Here is a 21,044-nt window from a genome sequence, read left to right on the forward strand (position 1 = left end):
AAAAAGAAAGAAAGCAGAGACAAACAGAAACAAAACAAACCTTCCGTGATTCACAGCAATTTGGGAGTAGAAAAATGAACAAATAATTTTTATCTTATATGAAAATAAAACATAAAAGTGAAAATAAGGGCATTATTACAAAATCATTTACCTGATACTTTAGTAAATTATCAAAATGAGCTAGACAAAGGAACTTTACCTGTTTGGGACAAACTACTGGTGCCAAGTGTGCCTGAAAAGTACTTCTTCGGTCTGTAATAGGAATGCCATGATCAATCGGAGGTAATTCTTCTACTTCTACTTCTAGAAATGTAGAAGAAACTTTATTTTTTAAAAAGCCTTACATTCAAATACTGAAAAAAACGAAATGGGGGTGGGGGGAGCTGGGAAAGAAATGTAAATTACATGGCAAATTCACTAAAATAACTATTAATCATTATCTACCAACATTAAATGTAAATTATAATTTTAAGTAAAAAGTTTCTAAGTATATTGTATATAAGATTAAAATATTTGATTTATAAATGATTTCCACCTGCCAAGGTTACCCAGGGAAAGCAGTGGGTTGGGACTAAAATCCTGTACTACTGCAATCAGTAGTATAAGTTGGCATAGTATCTAATATAATACAAAATTTTTAAGAGTGGAAAGGGGTCCTGAAAACAAAGATTTACAGCTGCTAATATAAAACTTATTTATCAGTTTCACTGTAGTTAGACCTCTGAATTGGGAAAATATGAATTTATATTCTTTATATTGTGTAGCTACAGTATAATGCCTTCTGCTAATATAACTGTTTCCACTTCATATGATGGAATTAAATACATCAATAATACATCTAACTGGTATTCCATAAAGAGTATCATGATTTCCAGTTATCACACCTCTTAACAAGTTTAAGAATCATGGCTGGGCGTGGTGGCTCATGTCTGTAATCCCAACACTTTGGGAGGCCGAGGGGTGGATCATCTGAGTTCAGGAGTTCGAGACCAGCCTGGCCAACATGGTGAAACTCCCGTCTCTACTAAAATACAAAAATTAGCCAGGCATGGTGCTGTGAGCCTGTAATCCCAGTTACTCCGGAGGCTGAGGTAGGAAAATTGCTTGAACCTGGGAGGCAGAGGTTGCAGTGAGCCAAGTTCGTGCCACTACACTCCAGCCTAGGCAGCAGAGCAAGACTCGGTCTCCAAAAAAAAATTAACCCTCAATTCTGTTGAGAGACTTAATCATCCTGGCTACTACTACCTGCCTCACTTAGGATGAAAAGTTATTCAAGACAAGAAAGTAGGTTTATGTTAGTATTTATTCATGAGTATGATTTTTACCCTTTTTCTTTTCATGGTAGATCCTGTTTTCAAAAGATATCATATGTCAAATCCACACAGAAATAAATGATTAAAATGGGAGCTACTTAGGTTGAAGCATAAATGAGAGCCCTGAATGCTCCCCACTCTTTCATTTCCTCTTTGTTCCTTTCTACTAGTCCTGGACACCATTCAAAAGCCTTAAAACTCAGAACACCTTTTAAAAGCTACCGTGTAATGACAAAGGAAACCCCTCACCTTCAAACAGAATGAATATTCCCCCAGTCTCTTATGTTTTCCTAAGAGGCTTAGGGAAACTAACCATAACATTCAAAATTTTAAAACAGTAAAATGAAACATAGTATCACAGCAACTTATTTTTATGTTGACTACTGCTCGATTATGAAACAAATTTATTTAAATGAAACCAAGGCCAGGCGTGGTGGCTCATGCCTATAATCCCAGCACTTTGGGAGCATGAGGTGGGCAGGTCATTCGAGGTCAGGAGTTCTAGACCAGCCTGGCCAACATGGCGAAACCCAATCTCTACTAAAAATACAAAAATTAGCCAGGCATGGGGGCATATGCCAGTAATCCCAGCTACTTAGGAGGCTGAGGCAGGAGAATCACTTGAACCTGGAAGGCAAGGCTGCAGTGAGCTGAGATCATGCCACTGCACTCCAGCTTGGGCAACAGAGCAAGACTCCATCTCAAAGAAAAAAAAAAAAAACTGAACTCAAGCTGGGCACAATGGTGCATGCTTAGAGTCTCAGCTACTTGGAGGCTGAGGTGGAAGGATCACTGGAGCCCAGGAGTTCAAGGTCAACTTGGGCAACACAGCAAGACCTCGTCTCTCAGAAAAAAAAACTCTTAAAGGCATTTCACTAGCTTTAATTTCAGGGGCTGCACTTTCAGTTAATATATTTGTACTTGTGAGCATAGACTAAAATTTAATCCTGAGACATCAGGAAACAGCTAAGGATTTCAATACAGAAATATAAAAACATGATGTGAACAAAAACATTAATAGCTTTTCTTAGTTTCAATTTCTTCCATCAGTAAATCAAAACTCTAGAAAGCAGGGGAAAAACAGTAAATTTCCATTTTTTCCTTACCATTCTGGTAAGACTTGGCAAACACCAAAATTGCCAACAGGCAGAAAAAAAATTAATCTTATCTGCAAATTAGTAACTCCTTCCTAAAATTTGAGAAAATTAGTAAATTTATCTATCATCTCAAAGAACAATACATAATACTACCAACCCACTCTCCACAAAATAAATTAGTAAACATTATACCTGTCCGAGTTTCACTGATATCAAAATCCAGTGCTTTAACCGAACTTTCTGGCTGACATGCTAAAATGAGATCATCTTCACATTCAACATCTTCCTCTTCAGTTTTTTTCTTTACATCTGGGCCTATGAGAATATGAGACACAATTACTCTACGATGCAGATAAGAAACAATGCTTTTTTAAAAAATCACTGGGTCTTGGGTTTTTGTTTTGTTTTGTTTTGTTTTGTTTTGAGATGGAGTCTCGCTCTGTCACCCAGGCTAGAGTGCAGTGGGGTGATCTCGGCTCACTGCAAGCTCCACCTCCCGGGTTCACGCCATTCTCCTGCCTCAGTCTTCTGAGTAGCTGGGACTACAGGTGCCCGCCACCACGCCCAGCTAATTTTTTGTATTTTTAGTAGAGACGGGGTTTCACCATGTTAGCCTCGATCTCCTGACCTCATGATCCACCTGCCTCGGCCTCCCAAAAAGCTGGGATTACAGGCGTGAGCCACCATGCCCCGCCCAGGTCTTGGGTTCTAAACACTATTCTTCAATGGTAGGAACCAGCACTCAGCCCATAGGAGAACTGTTGATTCCCGAGTTGGAGCAAGGAAACTATAAGATGAACCTGGAACGTCGTGTGGATCCACAAACTGGGAAATGCTCAAAAGGAGATGGAGCTTATAAAAAGAACACAGGAGCTAACCTGAAGGGGCCCTTTAAGGTCAAAGCTAGAACAATTTGAGCAACAACAAAAAAAATGATCTTAGGGCATTTTAACCCATGGACTGAAATAATATACATGAGTCCATACTGATATAAATAATAAACAGATAAACAAATAAATACATAAATGGGGAGGACAGACATCCCTTCCTCATAATAGAATTCCAGTTACTAAATGAAGAAGAAATGAAGAAAATAGAAAATAATCATTAGGCAAACACTACAGTAATAAATATTGTTGACAAGTTCCATGGATAGATGCTAAAATTAGTGGCTGAAAGTTTAAGGAGAAACAGGATATTAGCACAGCTTCAAAGCATCTCCCCGAAGCTACAAAGAGAAAGATAGTAACTGTAGTGGTTAATCTTACATGTCAACTTGGCTAGGCCACAGTACCCATATATTTGTTTACTTTTGTTTGACACAGTCTCACTCTGTCACCCAGGCTGGAGTGCGGTTGTGCCATCTCAGCTCACTGCGACCTCCACCTCCCCGGGTTCAAGTGATTCTCCTGCCTCAACCTCCCAAGTAGCCGCAATTACAGGCATGCCCCACCACGCCCGGCTAATTTTTGTATTTTTAGTAGAGATGGGGTTTCACTATGTTGGCCAGGCTGGTCCTGAATTCCTGACCTTAAGTGATCCACCCACCTCGGCCTCCTAAAGTGCTGGGATTACAGGTGCAAGCCACTGTGCCCAGCTTCAGTACCCATATATTTGGTTAAACACTATTCTAGATTTTTCTCTGAAGGTATTTTTTGGATGAGATTAACAATTAAGTCAGTTACTTTGAGTAAAGCGTACTTTCTTCCATATGGGCCTCATCCAATCAGCTGATGGCCTTCACATGAAAAGACTGACCTCCCCAGAGGTCTTTTCTTGGTAGAAATTTTTCTAACCAGAAAGAGGAAATTTTTCCTCTTTCCCCAGAAGAGAAAATTTTTCCAGCAGACCATCTTTGTTTTCAAACCGCAACATTCACTCTTCCCTGGATCCCCAGCCTGCCGGCCTATCCTGCAAATTTTGGACTTTCCACCTTCCACAACTGTATAAGCCAATTTCTTAAAATATATTTCTGGCAAACACCACCTTAACTGAGACATCAAGGTAAATATCACCAATAATAAGGCATATGATACAGCAGGCACAGTGGCTCACACCTGTAATCCCAGCACTTTGAGAGACTGACGCGGGAGCATCACTTGAGCATAGGAGTTTGAGACCAGCCTAGGCAAACTCCTCTGTACAAAAAATTTTAAAAGTAGCTGGGAGTACACCACCACTCCCTGCTACTTTTAAAATTTTTTGTACTTCCAACTCTTTTTAAATTCTTTGTAGAGACAGGGTCTTCCTATGCTGGAGCTACACCCTATATCCCAGCTATATCCTCCAAGCCTGGGAGGATAGCTTGAGCCCGGGAGGTGGAGGCTACAGTGAGCCATGTGTTCATGCCACCGCAATCCAGCCTGGGTGACAGAGCAATATTCAGTCTCAAAAATTAAAATTAAAATTAAAAATAAGGCATATAGGCCAGGTGTGGTGGCTCACGCCTATAATCTCAGCACTTTGAGAGGCCAAGGAGGGCGGATCACTTGAGGTCAGGAGTTCAAGATCAGCCTGGCCAACATGGTGGAACTCCATCTCTACTAAAAACACACAAAAAATTAGCTAGGCATGGTGACAGGTGCAAGTGATCCCAGCTCCTCGGGAGGCTGAGGCAGGAGAATCACTTAAACCTGGGTGGCGGAGGCTGCAGTGAGCCAAGACTGTGCCAATGTACTCCAGCCTGGGTGACAGAGTGAAACTGTTTCAAAAAAAAAAAAAAAAGCATATGATATAAACTCCTTGATACATTGCACTATGAAAGACACAACAGCATTTTTTTAGTATTCTTGCCAAAAATGGCTAATCTCACTCCAATCGTGAGAAAACACTGGGCAAACCCACATTGAGGGGCATTCTACAAAATAACTATCAGTAGTCTTCGTTAAGTGTCAAGGTTATAAAAGTCAAGGAAACAATGAGTAACTGTTTACAGACTAAAGGAGAGTAAAGAGACACAATGGAATACAATGTAAAATCCTAGACAAGATCCTACAGCAGCAGAAAGGATATTGGTAAGTTTCTAAAATCTGAATAAGCTCCTTAGTTTAGTTAATAATACCACACCAGTGTCAGTTTTCTGCTCTTGATAACTGTATGATGATAACTATATAGGATTTAACAGGAAATCAGGGTAAAGGATATAAAAGAGACCTTCACACCATTTTTGTAACTTTTCTGTAAGTTTAAAATTAGTTCAAAAGTTTTAGAAATTGTAAACAGCTGTGTATAATCAGTTCAAAATCAGAATTTCTATGCTAAAAAAATATATAAATAAGAATAAATCTGTACTGAAGATTAGCAGTGAAATCAAAATGAATTACTTAACAAGTAAATGACTAGCAGAAGAGACTTCTCATGAGCTATCCTGATCACTAGCTCTTTTTCTTATTAGTTCTTCAGAATTGTTAAGCCTTCCACTTGATTATGAAGTCTACAAAAACAATTTTAAAGAAAAATAATCCAAACAAAAAAATTTCTAAAACTTCAAAATCATGAATTATACAACACAAATCAGTAACTCCAAAAGTTAAGGAGTGGTTAAACTATATTATGGATACAGGTAAGGAAAAATATTATTTTATATATTTTTTAATTTTTCTTTTTTTTTTTTTTTTTTTGAGACTGAGTCTCACTCTGTCACCCAGGCTGGAGTGCAGTGGGGCCATCTCAGCTCACTGTAACCTCCACCTCCCAGGTTCAAGCAATTCTCCTGCCTCAGTCTCCTGAGTAGCTGGGATTACAGGCACCTGTCACCAAGCCCAGCTAGCTTCTATATTTTTGGTAGAGATGGGGTCTTACTATGTTGGCCAGATTGGTCTCAAACTCCTGACCTCAAGTGATCTGCCTGCTTCAGCCTCCCAAAGTGGTGGGATTACAGACATGAGCCACTGCACTCAGAAAAAAATGTTATTTTTAAGATCAATTATTAAAATTTCCTAGGAGTTAAGTGATACAAAAGTTTTCAGAGTCCTAATTTTTAACTATAATACATTCCATTTCTGTAATCCATCTCTAGAAAGGCAGATTGACAAATAACTTGTTTTTGGAATTCTAAGAATACTTTTCTCACAGATGCCCTGAAATGCTACAAAATCAGAACATGGATCATAAAAAGCTGAAGAAAATACTTGGAGAAAGATTGTTATATAGACAATATCTTCATGTCATTTATCTCTCTATTTTGTTAATGTTTGTGGATACTTAACAGGTGTATATATTTATGGGACACATGAGATATTTTGATACAGGCATGCAACGTGTCATAATCATACCATAGAGAACCGAGTGTCCATCCTTATCTCTCTGATTTTAATAGAAGCAGTAAAAATACTTGCACTCGTAGAAAAATGGTAAAAGGGCTCTAAAAACAGATATACTGCTATCAACTTTAAACTGATTTTGCCAAAGGAGTCCTAAATAGTTTCCCGTAAATAGCCTTCTAAAAAATTAGTAAGTAAACTACCAGGTTCTGTTTTTCTTTTCTTTTCTTCTTCTTTTTTTGGAGACAGGATCTCACCCTGCACCCAGGCTGGAGTGCAGTGGCATGATCATAGCTCACTGCAGCCTTGATCTTTCAGGCTCAAGCAATCCTCCCACCTCGACCTCCCGAAGTGCTGGGATTACAGGCCCAAGTTCTTTTTTAATCCCTCTTTATCTCATATTAAAAACAATTCTAGCAGTGTAACAAGAACATCCTATTTGGAAATAACATGTTAAATAGAGTTATTTTACCCTCTCAAAGGCCTTTGTGGTAAGTGAAACAAAGACTAGCAAGTGAAGTAAGAGGAAACACTGAAAAACTCCATGTTGTTCATATACTTAAATTATTCAATAGAAGATTAATAATAGAGCAAAATATAAGTTTTCAGATGTTTTAAAATTAGTAGTAATGGCTGCCTAACAATGGGAATACTAAAAACCACTGAACTGTACACTTTAAAAGGGTAATTATGACATATAAATTATATCTCAATAAAAAATTCAACTGCAAAGTTAATTTCTATATCCTAATATTGGCCACTGTGCTTCCCAAAATTCTTTTTCTATAAACACTAGACTCATTTGAAATTAATATCTCAGCTGGATACAGTGGCTCATGCCTGTAATCCCAGCACTTTGGGAAGTAAAGGCAGGTGGATCATTTGAGGTCAGGAGTTCAAGACCAGCCTGGCTAACATGGTGAAATGTGTCTCTCCTAAAAAGACAAAAATTAGCCAGGCGTGTTGGTATACGCCTGTAATCCCAGCTACTTGGGAGGCTGAGGGAGGAGAATTGCTTGAACCTGGGAGGCACAGGTTGCAGTGAGCCGAGATCGTACCACTGCACTCCAGCCTGGGTGATGAACTGAGACTCTGTCTCAAAAAAAAAAAGAAAGAAAGAAATATCTCATTTATGTAGTCTAATAATTCATGAGGAAAGTTACAAAGTTCACATTACCTTAACTACAGTCAAAGAGAACAGAAATTTTCGATCCAAGTTCTTTCACCATAAAATTCTACTTCTATAAGAGTATACAGGAGTCTCCTTTATCTGCAGGGGATATGTTCTAAGACCCCGCAGTGGATGCCTCGAAGCACAGATAGTACTGAGCCCTATATACACTGTTTTTTCCTATATATACATATCTATGATAAAGTTTATTTTATAAATTAGTCACAGTAAGAGATTAACAATAACTAAAACCAAAATAGGCCAATTAAAACAATATACTGTAAGGCCAGGCACAGTGGCTCATGCCTGTAATCTCAGCCCTTTGGAAGGCCAAGGCAGGCGGATCATGAGGTCAGGAGATCAAGACCACCCTGCCTAACATGGTGAAATCCCATCTCTACTAAAAATACAAAAAAAAATTAGCCGGGCGTGGTGGCGGGCACCTGTAGTCCCAGCTACTGTGGAGGCTGAGGCAGGAGAATGATGTGAATCCGGGAGGCAGAGGTTGCAGTGAGCCGAGATTGCGCCACTGCACTCCAGCCTGGGCAACAGAGCAAGACTCTGTCTCAAAAAAAAACCCATATATATATGTGTGTGTGTATATATATATATTGCACTGCACTTACCCTTCTTGTGATGATGTAAAATTATAAATGCCTACGTGATGAGATGAAGTGATAGAATGGCACAGCCCAAGATTTCATAATATTTTCAGAATGGCACACAATTTAAAACTTATGAATTATTTCTGGAAATTTCCATTTAATATTTTCAGACAACAGTTGACCACAGGTAACTGAAACCATGAAAGTGAAATCTCAGATAAGAAGGAATACTGTAATATGAAATCAAATAGGCTAAATCTTATAGAAAGAAATAACTATAATTACATAAGTAATGAAACTTTTCAGAGAAACTTGGATTTTACAATATACAAACCTTAAACCAGAATACAGATTTTCATATTAAATTTCAATTAGAGTATCTACATAAAAATGTAATTATAAGTTAAAAGACTATTGATAGTATTTTTCAATCCTACCTGGTTCTGTCATCTGAGATTTTTGTATTAGAACATCTCTTATTTTCTCCACCCACAGGTAAAGAATACTTTCACCGATATTCTGTCTAAACAAAATTCAGGGAAAACAGAATTTGTTATTTCAAAAATCATCTTCTCAAATTCAAGAAGATACTGACATTTACAATCAAAGACATTATAAACAATCTAACCATTTCTTTTTAAAAATAATTTATAAAAACCTGGGGTTTATCAACATTTGTATCTGAGTATTTACTACAGGTTATAGCAACCTTAAAAATTCCAGTCGACTCCAAAATTAACCCGGCTAACTTTAAAATAAGCAGAAGAGTGGTAACTAAAGAGGGGAATAAACATTTCCAAACTAGATGGATTAGAGAAATATAAATGTGACTTAGTTTCTGTAAGTGGATACAATCTTTCAGTATGATCATTGCTTGCTTTTTTAAACTTTTTAAAGAACTTCAAACCACTTATTTGGTACACTTATCATTTAGTATACTTATCTCAACAACAAAGAATGCAAAGCATATGGGGAACTCCTTCAGGGAGTCAATTTACAAGACCTAAAAGACAATTCAACAATTTTATATTCATATCTTGTTTCTGACAAAATATTCTATTGCCTAATATTCTATTGCCTAAATAAATATTCTATTACCTAAATTGATAAATTTTGGTTCCAAATGATATTTGGTTGTCTCGGGTAACTAAATCCATCTCAAAGGATCACTGAGAAAAAGAATGTGTCACGGGTTTTGAAGTCATGTCCATAGTTATGTTAAATGATGGCAACAGCAATAAAATAAAGGCCCAAGCGTCTGCTCTTTAGAGAAAGACACTAATTGTAGATAAATATGGTATGTGTTTAAAGATATCACCACACTACTATACAGCAACACCTCACCTCTTTCCTCTAACAGTTTCCCTTGAAACCATTATCTCTTTATTACTACTCATCAGCACCCACCAAAACTTTCAAAACAAGCAGACAGAAAAAAATAACGTTTTCAAATAATTCTATACCCTCAAATCCTCCCCACTACACCCCACATCACTACAATTCCTAGTACTAAAACTAAATACTTGTATTGGTTGATATAACAGTAAAGCTATTCACTAAAATGCACTAAGCTGTGTGAAGTTAAACTAATCATTTGATCTGAGTTTCCGTCACCCAATTTTCAATATTATAAGCTGGAAGAGATGATTTTTAAAATAAGAACAGTCCAGGGCCAGGTGTGATGTAATCAAAGCACTCTGGGGGGCCAGGGTGGGCAGATCACCTAAGCTCAGGAGTTCGAGACCAGCCTGGGCAACATGGCAAAATCCCTTCTCTACAAAAAAAATACAAAAATTAGCCAGATGTGGTGGTGCCTGTAATCCCAGCTACTCAGGAAGCTGAGGTGGGAGGATTGCTTGAGCCTGGGAGGTGGAGGTTGCAGTGAGTGGAGATCGTGCCACTGCACTCCAGCCTGGGCAACAAAAAAGACTCCTTCTCAAAACAAACAAACAAAAAAAACCAAAAAACAGAAAACAAACAAACAAAATAAAACAGGCCAGATGTGGTGGCTCACACCTATAATCTCAGCACTGTAGAAAGACAGCTTAAAACCAAGAGTTTGAGACCAGCCTGGGCAACAAAGCGAGGCTCCGTTTCTGCAAGAAATTCAAAAACTTAGCCAGGCACAGTGATGTGTGCCCGTAATCCCAGCAACTTAGGAGGCTGAGGTGGAAGGATCACTTGAACCCAGAAGTTTGGAGGCTGAAGTGAGCTATGATTGTGACACTGCGCTCCAGCCTGGGCAACACAGCAAGACTCAAAAAACTAAAAAAAAAAAAAAAAATTTAAATAACAAAAAAAAGATAGCTGCTAGTTTAATGCTGACAATATTATCCCCTTTCTACAGATAAGAAAACAGACACAAAGAGATGACACTATTTTAAAAACTGACTCAAAAAGCCTGACTGAAACAGCCTTAACCTCAGCTAGACTAAACTTTATATGGGCCTATTCCTGACTCTAGGCCCTTACCTCCCTTTTCTTAGAGCATTTTCTTTACAAAACTTGTCATTGTAAATTTCTTCTCTGTCTCTTTGAGATATATGTAAATCGTTTTATAGAAAACTTTAATTGGTTTTACAACCCAGGAAATGTCTTTCTCAAAGACCTGGGAACCATCCCTTTGAAACACATCATCAAAGAAGACACTGCCCTTATCTTCCAGTCTCTGTGGAAGTAGAGGAGGCTAACTTCAACAGGTATCTATTAGTAAACACACATGGCCTACTTACCAAGAGAAATATTCACAAACTCAACAATAACTTAATATGCCCAACACACCCGATTAATGGTCCCACATAATATCTTTCAGTACTTTTGCACTAGCTCATCCTGGCCCTTAAAAACCCATCTGCCTTTTGTTTCAGAGGAGTTGAGTTCACACTTAGTTCTGGCCTCTTTCCCTTATTGCAGGGGGCTTGAATACAGTATTCCTTGTCTGTTTAACTTTACTCAATGTAATTTTTGATTCAAGAAGCCTCACTCACCAACATTAAAACCTAAGATTCCATGATGCATCAAAATGTGAAGAGATGTAGAAAATTTCAAAAATTATCTTCTTGGATTCTAAATTAAATATTGCTATAACAGAAATTCACAAAATCAAATACTATAAAAAAACTTGTAATCCTTTTCATTTTATCTTAAACAGTATCATATTCTAAGTATTTTAAATGTATTTACTTTTTGTTTTATCAAAATATTTTCATTTATTCAAAATATTCATATGCAAAATATTTAAATAAAAATTAAGGGCTGGGCTGAGTAGCTCATGCCTGTAATTTCAACATTTTGACATGCAGAGGCAGACAGATCACATGAGGCCAGGAATTTCAGACAAGTCTGGGCAAGGTAGCAAGACTCCTTCTTTACAAAAAAATACAAAAATTAGCCAGTGGTGGCACACCTATAAACCCAGACACTCAGGAGGCTAAGGCAGGAGGACCACTTGGGCCCAGGAGGTCAAGGTTGCAGTGAACCATGATCATGCCACTGCACTCCAGCCTAGGCAACAGACAGAGACCCTATCTCAGGAAAAAAAAAAAGTAGGTACAATAACCAAACTAACCTACATCTAATCAATCACCAAATCCTAGCTTTTATATATATATATATTTTTGAGACGGAGTTTTGCTCTTGTTGCCCAGGTTGGAGTGCAATGACGCGATCTCAGCTCACTGCAACCTCTGCCTCCCGGGTTCAGGTGTTCAGGTGATTCTCCTGCTTCAGCCTCCCAAGTAGCTGGGATTATAGGCATGCGCCACCACGCCTGGATAATTTTGCATTTTTAGTAGAGATGGGGTTTCTCCATGTTGGTCAGGCTGGTCTCTCTCCAACCTGTGACCTCAGGTGATTCGCCTGCCTCAGCCTCCCAAAGGGCTGGGATTATAGGCATGAGCCACTGCGCCTGGCCAATATATTTTTAAGTATTTCTTTAACTGACCTTCTTCTCCATTTGTATTCTTGTTGCCTTAATAAAGGCCTCCACTATACCCCTCCTGAGTTACTGACTGCTCTTCTAAAGAGTCTCTTCTTCATAGACTTACTTTTTATTTATTTATTTTTGAGACAGAGTTTCACTCTTATCATCCAGACTGGAGTGCAGTGACTTCACTTCGACCTCCTGGACTCCAGTGATCCTTCTACCTCAGCCTTCTAAGTAGCTGGGATTACAGGTACGCTCCATCACATCCAGTTAATTTTTATTTTTTAAATTTCTATAGAGATGGGGAAGGTCTCACTATGCTGCCCAGGCTGGTCTCAAACTTCTAGCTTCAAGCAATCCTCCCACATTGGCTTCCGAAAATGCTGGGATTACAAACAAAAGCTACCACACCTGGCTCATGTTTAATTTTTAAAAACCTGTATTTTTCCCTTGCTGCCCTCTGCTGGAATTACATGGAAAATATGATTAAAAGTTGTCACAAAGGCCAGGCGCGGTGGCTCATGCCTGTAATCCCAGCACTTTGGGAAGCTGAGGCCGGTGGATCACTTGAGGTCAGAAGTTCAAGACCAGCCTGGCCAAAATGCTGAAACCCCATCTCTATTAAAAATACAAAAATTAGCCAGGTGTACAGGCGCTCACCTGTAATCTCAGCTACTGAGGAGGCTGAGGCATGAGAATTGCTTGAACCTGGGAAGCGGAGGTTGCAGTAAGCTGAAATCGCACCACTGCACTCCAGCCTGGGCAACAGAGCGAGACTCAGTCTCAGGAAATAAAAAAAAAAAAGTTGTCACATAAAAGTTTTAAAAATAAAGCCAGGTGTGATGGTATGTGCCTGTAGTTCCAGCTACTTGGGAGGCTGAAGCAGGAGGATCACTTGAGGCTTGAGCCCAGGAGTTCAAGGCTAGCTTAGGCAATACAGTGAGGCCCTATTTTAAAAAAGAAAAAAAAAGTTTTACAAGTAAGATGTGTATTTCTATTTAGACTACATGTGTGAAAATAATAACCACTGGACCAAGGTTATTCAAGCACATTTAATAAACAAGACACTATATTCCACCATTAGAACAAACTATATTATAATCTCTGAAACTTCCTAAGTCTCAAATAGCTCAAGTGAACTAGTTAAAGAGAAAAGGAAAGTTGTGTCCTGTGGGAAGGTATTTTTTAGTAAAAGGAGGATGTTTGGGATAGGAGATTGGAAGGTGAAGAGCCATTTCTGAGTGTATGACATTGTACATGGGTGAGAAAAAACGCTAACTGATGAATGTGATTAACATGATGGAAGCTAAGTGTGGAAAGATTTCCAAGAAGGAGGAAGTGGTCAATATCACCAAAAGTTAGGTAAGAGCTGAAAAATGGCCACTACACGAACAATTCTGGTGTTAATGGTGAACAAATCCGCAGTATACTGATCTTATTCTATTCGGGGGCTGGGGGTAGTGGGCAGAAAAATTGGCAAATAAGAGAGAATTATAGAAAGAAGTTTGTTGGGGGCACAAAAGTTGGAGTGGCCAATAATGTTAGGGAGAGACATCAGAAAACATTTAATTAAGGAAATACTTATACTTCCGCCAAGGACGATGGAATCACTAAATGGGGACCCAAGGAAGACCATACTTGCTCTAGGCAGGAATAAGTAGAATGGATTCCACAACAACTTACCATTTTCTAATTAAATATTTTGGAAGGAAAAGAAACCTGGCCTGGATCCCAGGGACACAAAGAGGGACTGTCACTGTACCAAATGGAGTGGCCACCTAGAACATATAATACAATCCTTACTAGATCCTGGATTACAGTAAAACTGATATTCCAGAACATTATTTATTTTACTAAATTATTTCATTAAAATTAATCTAAATCATAGTTATATCTTCTCTAGACAACTCCATTAGCCCCCTAACTGATGTCCCACATCTACTCTTGCTACCTTCCAAACACTACTTCAAACAGAAATAGAATGATCTTATTTATTTATTTATTTATTTTTGAGACGGAGTTTTTGCTCTCGTTGCCCAGGCTAGAGTGCAGTGGCGCCATCTCGGCTCACTGCAACCTCCGCCTTCCAGTTTCAAGCGATTCTCCTGCCTCAGCCTCCCGAGTAGCTGGAATTACAGGCGCCCGCCACTATGCCCAGCTAATGTTTTTGTATTTTTAGTAGAGACGGGGTTTCACCGTGTTGGTCAGGCTGGTCTCAAACTGCTGACCTCGTGATCCACCTGCCTCAGCCTCTCAAAGTGCTGGGATTACAGGTGTGAGCCACCACGCCGGCCCTAGAATGATCTTTTTTAAATGAAAATATTATCATGGCCAGACACAGTGGCTTAAACCTGTGTCTCTGCACCTTGGGAGGCCAAGGCAGAACTGCTTGAGGCCAGGAGTTTGAGACCACCTGGACAACAAACCAAGGCTCCATCTCTACAAAAAAATAATTTTTAAAAAAATTAGCTGAAGGCAGAGCATGGTGGCTCGTGCCTGTAATCCTAACACTTTGGGAGGCTAAGGTGGGTGGATCATTTGAGGTCAGGAGTTCGAGACCAGCCTGGCCAACACAGTGAAACCCCGCCTCTACTAAAAATACAAACATTGGCTGTGCGTCATGGCAGGCGCCTATAGTCCCAGTTACTCGGGAGGCTGAGGCTGCAGAATTGCTTGAACCTGAGAGACAAAGGTTGCAGTGAGCAGAGATCACACCACTGCACTCCAGTCTGGGTGACAGAGCAAGACTCCATCTCAAAAAAAAATTTTTTTTAATTATTTAATTAAAAAAAAAAAAATTAGCTGGGCACGGTGGCACATATCTATAGTCCCAGCTACTCGGGAGGCTGAGGTGGGAGAAATCACTTGAACCTCGGAGGTCAAGACTGCAGTGAGTCACTGCTGTGCCTCTGCACTCCAGCCTGGGCAAGAGAGCAAGAACCTGTCTCAAAAAAACAGAGAAAATCTTATCACGGCACCCTACTACCTAAAACCCTTCTCTACTTCCAACTATTCTTAGTATAAAGACAGAATCTTTAACATAACCTACAAACCTCTGGAGGACCTGTCTTGTCTACCTCTCCAGGTCCTTTTCCTACCATATTCCCTCCGTCTCATCCAGTCTCTTACCACTGCATATCACCATCACTGTTTCCTACAATGTGCCAAGCTCCCTGACACCAAGTCTTGTGCTGTGGCCTCTCACTGGAATTATCATCCCCTAATTAACTCTGCTTTTAAGTCAAACAAGCCAACCCTCACCTCCTAGACTATGTCAGGTCTTGTTTCAAATTCAATTAGTTTTGCATATCTTCCTTTCACAGAACTTACCACAGCTATTGCTATATTCATTTTTACAATGTTATAAGTAATACCTCTCCCCCACCAGAAATTCTAACTGCCATGATAAAGGGCAGTTCTGTTCATGCTAGCCATGCCTGCACCCAGAATCTAGTACAGTGCCTGCCATGTAATATTTATTGAATGAAGGAATGAATGAAAAATATAGCCCATCAACAGATTCTGAATCTTATGGCCTAATACAAGGGAAATTACCACTCAAGGTACACAGACATTTAATACATAATTACACTTAGGATTCTGTTATCAATTTCATTCTACATAGCCTATGAAAATACCAAGTCAAGAGCAGTATCTCTGAATTTACTTTCACAGTTGGCTAAGTGTTTTTGTTTTTTAATTAAGATCCTTTTAGCAAATATTTTTTTTTAATTTATTGAGATTGAGATGGGGGTCTCACTGTATTGCCCAGGCTAGTCTTGAACTCCTGGGTTCAAGCAATCCTCCCATCTCAACCTCCTGAATAGCTGGGATTACAGGCCTATGCCATCGTACCCAGCTTGGCTAAGTGTTTTTTCTAGTTATTAGCTCTAAATATTGCTGTATTTTTGTATCTAAGTAGAAGCTATCAAATGTATATATAAAATTATATAACTAACCTTTCAAGGTCTCTTTAAGTGAATTCTTTTTGTTAAAGCAGAAGTAGCTTTAAAAAGTTTAGAAAGGTTCTAACAAAGGGTTCACAGATTCAATAAAAGCCCACAATACAATCACCAACAGAATTATTTTTAAAAAATTACCTGTCACTTACATATATATTTCCTCGAGGCTATTTGATAAATCCGCACGTTCTTGCCCTTTAAGCCAAGGAGCACTAAGATTAAATAAAACAATTAAGAAGATTATTCAAGGATTACGTTTATATCTCAAATTACTGATTACATCACAAATTTTTTTTGACTTTAAAAAATTACTTTCATAAAACAGTCTTATATTTGTATAAATCTATATAGTCACCAAATGCTTTAATTAGCATTAATTCATTCAGCCTTCCCAAGAAACCATGACAAAACCCACACCAAAATTACTGTTTTAATGGTTTAAAAATTGGCCAGGCGCGGTGGCTCATGCCTATAATCCCAGCACTTTGGGAGGCCGAGGCGGGCGGATCATGAGGTCAGGAGATCAAAACCATCCTGGCTAACATGGCGAAACTCCGTCTCTATCAAAAGTACAAAAATTAGCTAGGCGCGGTAGTGGGCGCCTCTAGTCCCAGCTACCCAGGAGGCTGAGGCAGGAGAATGGCATGAACCCAGGAGGTAGAGCTTGCATGAGCCAAGCACGCCTCTGCACTCCAGCCTGGGAGACAGAGCAGGACTCCATCTCAAAAAAAAAAAAAAAAAAAAATTCTGAAAAGGATATTTATGTTTACAAGCATTCTATATCTATCATTTGCAATAAATAAAAATAAAAATCTACAGAACCATTATTAACAGTAAGTATTAATGCTACGGTTTTAAAATATGTGCACAAAAAAACTAATAGGTAAAAATTCTAGTAATTGAGTTTTTTTTTTTTTTTTTAAGGCTAATTAAGTGAAGGAGTGGGAGTGAAGAAACAAAGTAATCTAACCAGTTGTGATCAATTACTGGTTATAAATAAATTACTGGTCTACAATCAGACCAGCCTAGTAATTGAGTTTATGCAATTCTGTTCCCAAGGGTTTATACATATTACTGGGTGACGGGGCCAACCAAGGTAGATGAAATATCACTTGCATCAACAGGTCATGACTCATAAAAGATTAAGCTTGGGCTTCTAAGAAGATGGTTAGTCAACATCAATGGGGAAAGGGGCAGGGAGAAACACCAGAAGCATCATAGGTAATTCCTGGAAGGCTCGCAGTCTTACATGTACATCAAGGAACTGTGGTTAGGTCAGGAGAACTAGGTTAGGAGAAACTCTAACGGCCAAGGTTTCTAGATTACTAGGCTCAAGAGGAAGGTTTCCTTCCTCATCTCTAAAGACAATTCTGCAGCTACTTCACCTCTACGAACCTTGTGATTCTCTTTCATACAAAGTGGCATATTCCACTGTTTTATAGAATTTAATTTTTATTTAAATGCTCTATACCAAACCCAAAAGGTATTTTTAATTTCTATATACATTTTAATAAGAAAGATATTTCCCATAAATGCAAAGTACAGTATAAACATCTTTCAAAATATAATCTTTTTATAACAATATAAATGTAGAAATACAGCTTACTTCAACTGGTAGATAGGTGGAGCTGTACCTGGGTATTCATTTGGCAGCATCACCTACAATGCAGGTTCAAAAACATCTGTTTACACTTCATCAAGGTTCAAAAGTAACCATATTTACAAAGCTAGCAACCGGACAAAAAGGGCAAGGAGGACAGAGGTGAAAGGAAAAGGAAAACTGAAATATGGACATTATACCCTGACCCCAAGTGGATGGAGTGGCATTATAATATTTTCTGGGCACTTTTCAGTATTTCAAAAGAAATACTACAAAAATCCTAGGAAACACTATTAACTATATGAAACAGCTAACGTATAATAGAGAACCATACACATACTTCTTTTCAAATCAGTATTATAAAAACAAACACTGGCAAAAACTGTTTTGCCTCCTTTATGTTGAAAGTACATACAAGCAGTCATCAAAGATTAAGCACTAAGAAAAGCCATAGCTGACCTTTTCATTTATTTTATCCTAATTACAACTGATAATTGATCATTGATTCTCAATTAATAAAGAAATGAGTGTCTCCTCTACCAGTCATCTACATTATTAACCTCTCCTTCCTTTTAAATGTTAGCCGTCTTTCCAGGTTTGGACCTTTTCCTGTTAGATGAAGAGAATAATGAAGGGAAGAAAAACTGCAGTCTCTCAAGGGTACATTAACACTTTTAAATGATTAAAAGCACTGGATTAGAAAGACTGAAACTATCAATCAATGTATGATTTGAAAGTGATCTGAGATGTAACTGCCCATGTGTTTAATCATTGACAAAAGCCAGCAACAAAGATAATTTAGAAAACAACACAAATAATCACTAGAATACAGAAGTCAACCATATAGTTAATACTGTAACTGAAAGATGGCTGCAGGGAAGGGGGAAAAAGTACCTGCAAGCAAAGCGTCCATTTGGGGTCATCTATATCGTCGCTAATTCTAATACAAAATATTTTGGCACAGTCGTCAATGACACACCATTCCTCGCCATAAATGGCTGCCATTGCTTCAATTTCCTCATTCTGAAAGAAATTGATGTTTTAAAAAGTCAACAAATGTGCATATCTTAACATCGTATTTTACTACTTTATAAGGTATTTGCATTCAACATTACCAGCATAGATAAAAGATTCCTAGACGAGCCTTACCAGGCCAAATGTTTCTTAAGAGCAGGTCACCATGTTCTACTCTCTGGGTGGTTGCTAGGCGCTACTCCAATGACTGGAGCCAGGCTTGCTACTGCATTACTGTGCTTTTGGCCACTATTGAGCCAAAATTTAATATATATGCACTCCCATACTTTGTAATGACCATTCACACATGAAAAGATAAACCTATCTTCTATGTTCCACCTTCTCTTTTTTAACAGGTAATCTCCACCCCTGACTCCCACCCCCAATAGCTCTGCCCCACATTATCTGTGTACTCCTCCTGGGTGTCTCACTGGTTCTTTCGAATTAAATTTTGTGTGGCGGGGAGGTGGGGAGGGGGTACACAAGGACTGGATGGGTGGGTGGTAATGAAACCCTTAAAACATTTCATAAATTATTCTTTGGGCTTGGGGTTAAAACAGAAAAATAACTGGAGGACCTAAAGGGAAAAGATGGGAAGCAAAGTGTCCATTCGACTTCGTAGCATTTCATTTTGTACTCACAGCCCTGTAGGAAAAGACATATGATCGCCCACGTGAACAAGGCACAGGGAAAGCTCGATGCCAAGGACCAGAAGGAGTGAGATTCGGTGGGCTCTCGGGGACGTGCAGGGTCTGGGCTATTGCCCATTTTGCAAAGGGGGAAACCCGAATTCTTAAGTGATTTGTCCAAGATGACCCGGCGGCGGCAGGGTGGGGAGCGAAACCCTGGTTTTTGCCTTCGGCCCAGAGCTGCTTAGTCGCGTGTTAATGGTTGACTAGGACACCGTCCAAGACAGGCCGAGCCCGCGACCGCCGACGAGCTGCCGGCCTAAGAGCGCTCGCCGAGGGGAAGCGCCGGAAAAATGGAACGCGGTGGAGCAAATGGCGTGGCCGGTGCTGGCGGAACCCGGAACTGCCCCGGGCGGAGTGCCCCTCGGCTGAGGAGGGCTGGGATGGCGAGGCGAGCCCGAGCCGAGCCTGGAGAGTCAGCACCCCGCCGGGGCCTCACCTGCCTCTGGTCGCTCCCTGCGTCCCCCTCAGCCATGTGGCCCAGGGACCGGCCCTGCAGCCGCCGCCTGCCAGGTCCGGAGCGCGGGGGCGGGGCGCTGCGGCTGCGAGCCGAGAGCTGGCTGCGGCGCGGCCGGACCCGGAACCGTAACCCTGCCACGCCGCGCAGCTGGCATCTGCTTCCGGGTTGCGGGCCGAACGGTGCGAGGGGCTCCGGGCTCCCGGGTTTGGTGTGGAGTTGTGCTTTGGGGCCTCGTTCCCGCCTTTCCACTCTCCCGTAGGGCAAAGACACAGGGAAAGTCGGCCCTCCCGAGTTGCTGCCGGAGGCTTTCTTGGCTTTGTCTCTTTGGAATGTGCCGGGGCGGGGGGCTTTTGCTTGCCCATTGCGGCCTTGGCGCCATCCGAACGCCCAGGAGACTTTGGGGAGTCATTTACCGCCGCGTCCCGGGAAGGGACTCAAACCTCAGTCCACAGCCCCAGACTCGTCTTTACATTCACAGGCAAAGTTTTTGTGTGTTTGTTTTTAACATGTTTCAAGTTTTGTCGGATTTTGGCAAAGTTAGGTCTGATTTACCAAAACTGGAGAACAGAGAAGGCTGGTGGTAATTTTGAAAGCGTGAGGAGAAACTTTATTCTCCCATTCACTGTTGTATTGCGATCGTTTTCTTTAGTCTCCTTGAATATTGTGGGGGCAACTTTTGTGCGAGACAGTAGTTATGCCAGTCAACATAAGGAACATTGATTCATTTTCCCAAAAAATGAATCAGTTTGCCATTACTCCTTCGCCAATAACACACGTTCCATGACATTCTTACACATTGGTTATGAATTGTATCAACCCCCTTATTCAAGACACCTCAATCGGGCATTTATTCTCTTGATTGCAAGGCATCCTTGCTTGCTTCACTTTTCTTCACACATAATACACAAAAATTCAAAATATTACATCTTTCTTAATCATGGGTAAT

The 21,044-nt window shown here is 39.9% G+C and overlaps 1 protein-coding gene across 4 annotated transcripts in view; it reads right to left on the reverse strand.

Moving 5' to 3' along the window:
- The window catches only part of IMPACT (impact RWD domain protein), a 41,617-nt gene extending 21,409 nt beyond the window's left edge, over positions 1-20,208 (reverse strand). For 2 of the 4 annotated variants that reach the window (XM_073006415.1, XM_007974420.3), the window contains exons 1-7: positions 20,078-20,208; positions 18,830-18,958; positions 17,942-17,994; positions 16,485-16,547; positions 8,886-8,971; positions 2,603-2,725; positions 200-303 (exon numbers count right to left, since the gene is read on the reverse strand). In XM_073006415.1, coding sequence (XP_072862516.1) covers positions 200-303; positions 2,603-2,725; positions 8,886-8,971; positions 16,485-16,547; positions 17,942-17,994; positions 18,830-18,958; positions 20,078-20,113 — 594 coding nt within the window. In that variant the 5' untranslated portion in view covers positions 20,114-20,208. Of the gene's footprint in view, positions 1-199; positions 304-2,602; positions 2,726-8,885; positions 8,972-16,484; positions 16,548-17,941; positions 17,995-18,829; positions 18,959-19,590 lie in introns of all 4 variants that reach the window. The other 2 variants (XM_007974421.3, XM_007974423.3) reach the window with 2 other exon arrangements.
- Positions 20,209-21,044: the final 836 nt, after the last annotated feature.

This window comes from Chlorocebus sabaeus, chromosome 18 (genome assembly GCF_047675955.1).
Source record: "Chlorocebus sabaeus isolate Y175 chromosome 18, mChlSab1.0.hap1, whole genome shotgun sequence".
Classification (NCBI taxonomy): Eukaryota; Metazoa; Chordata; class Mammalia; order Primates; family Cercopithecidae; genus Chlorocebus; species Chlorocebus sabaeus.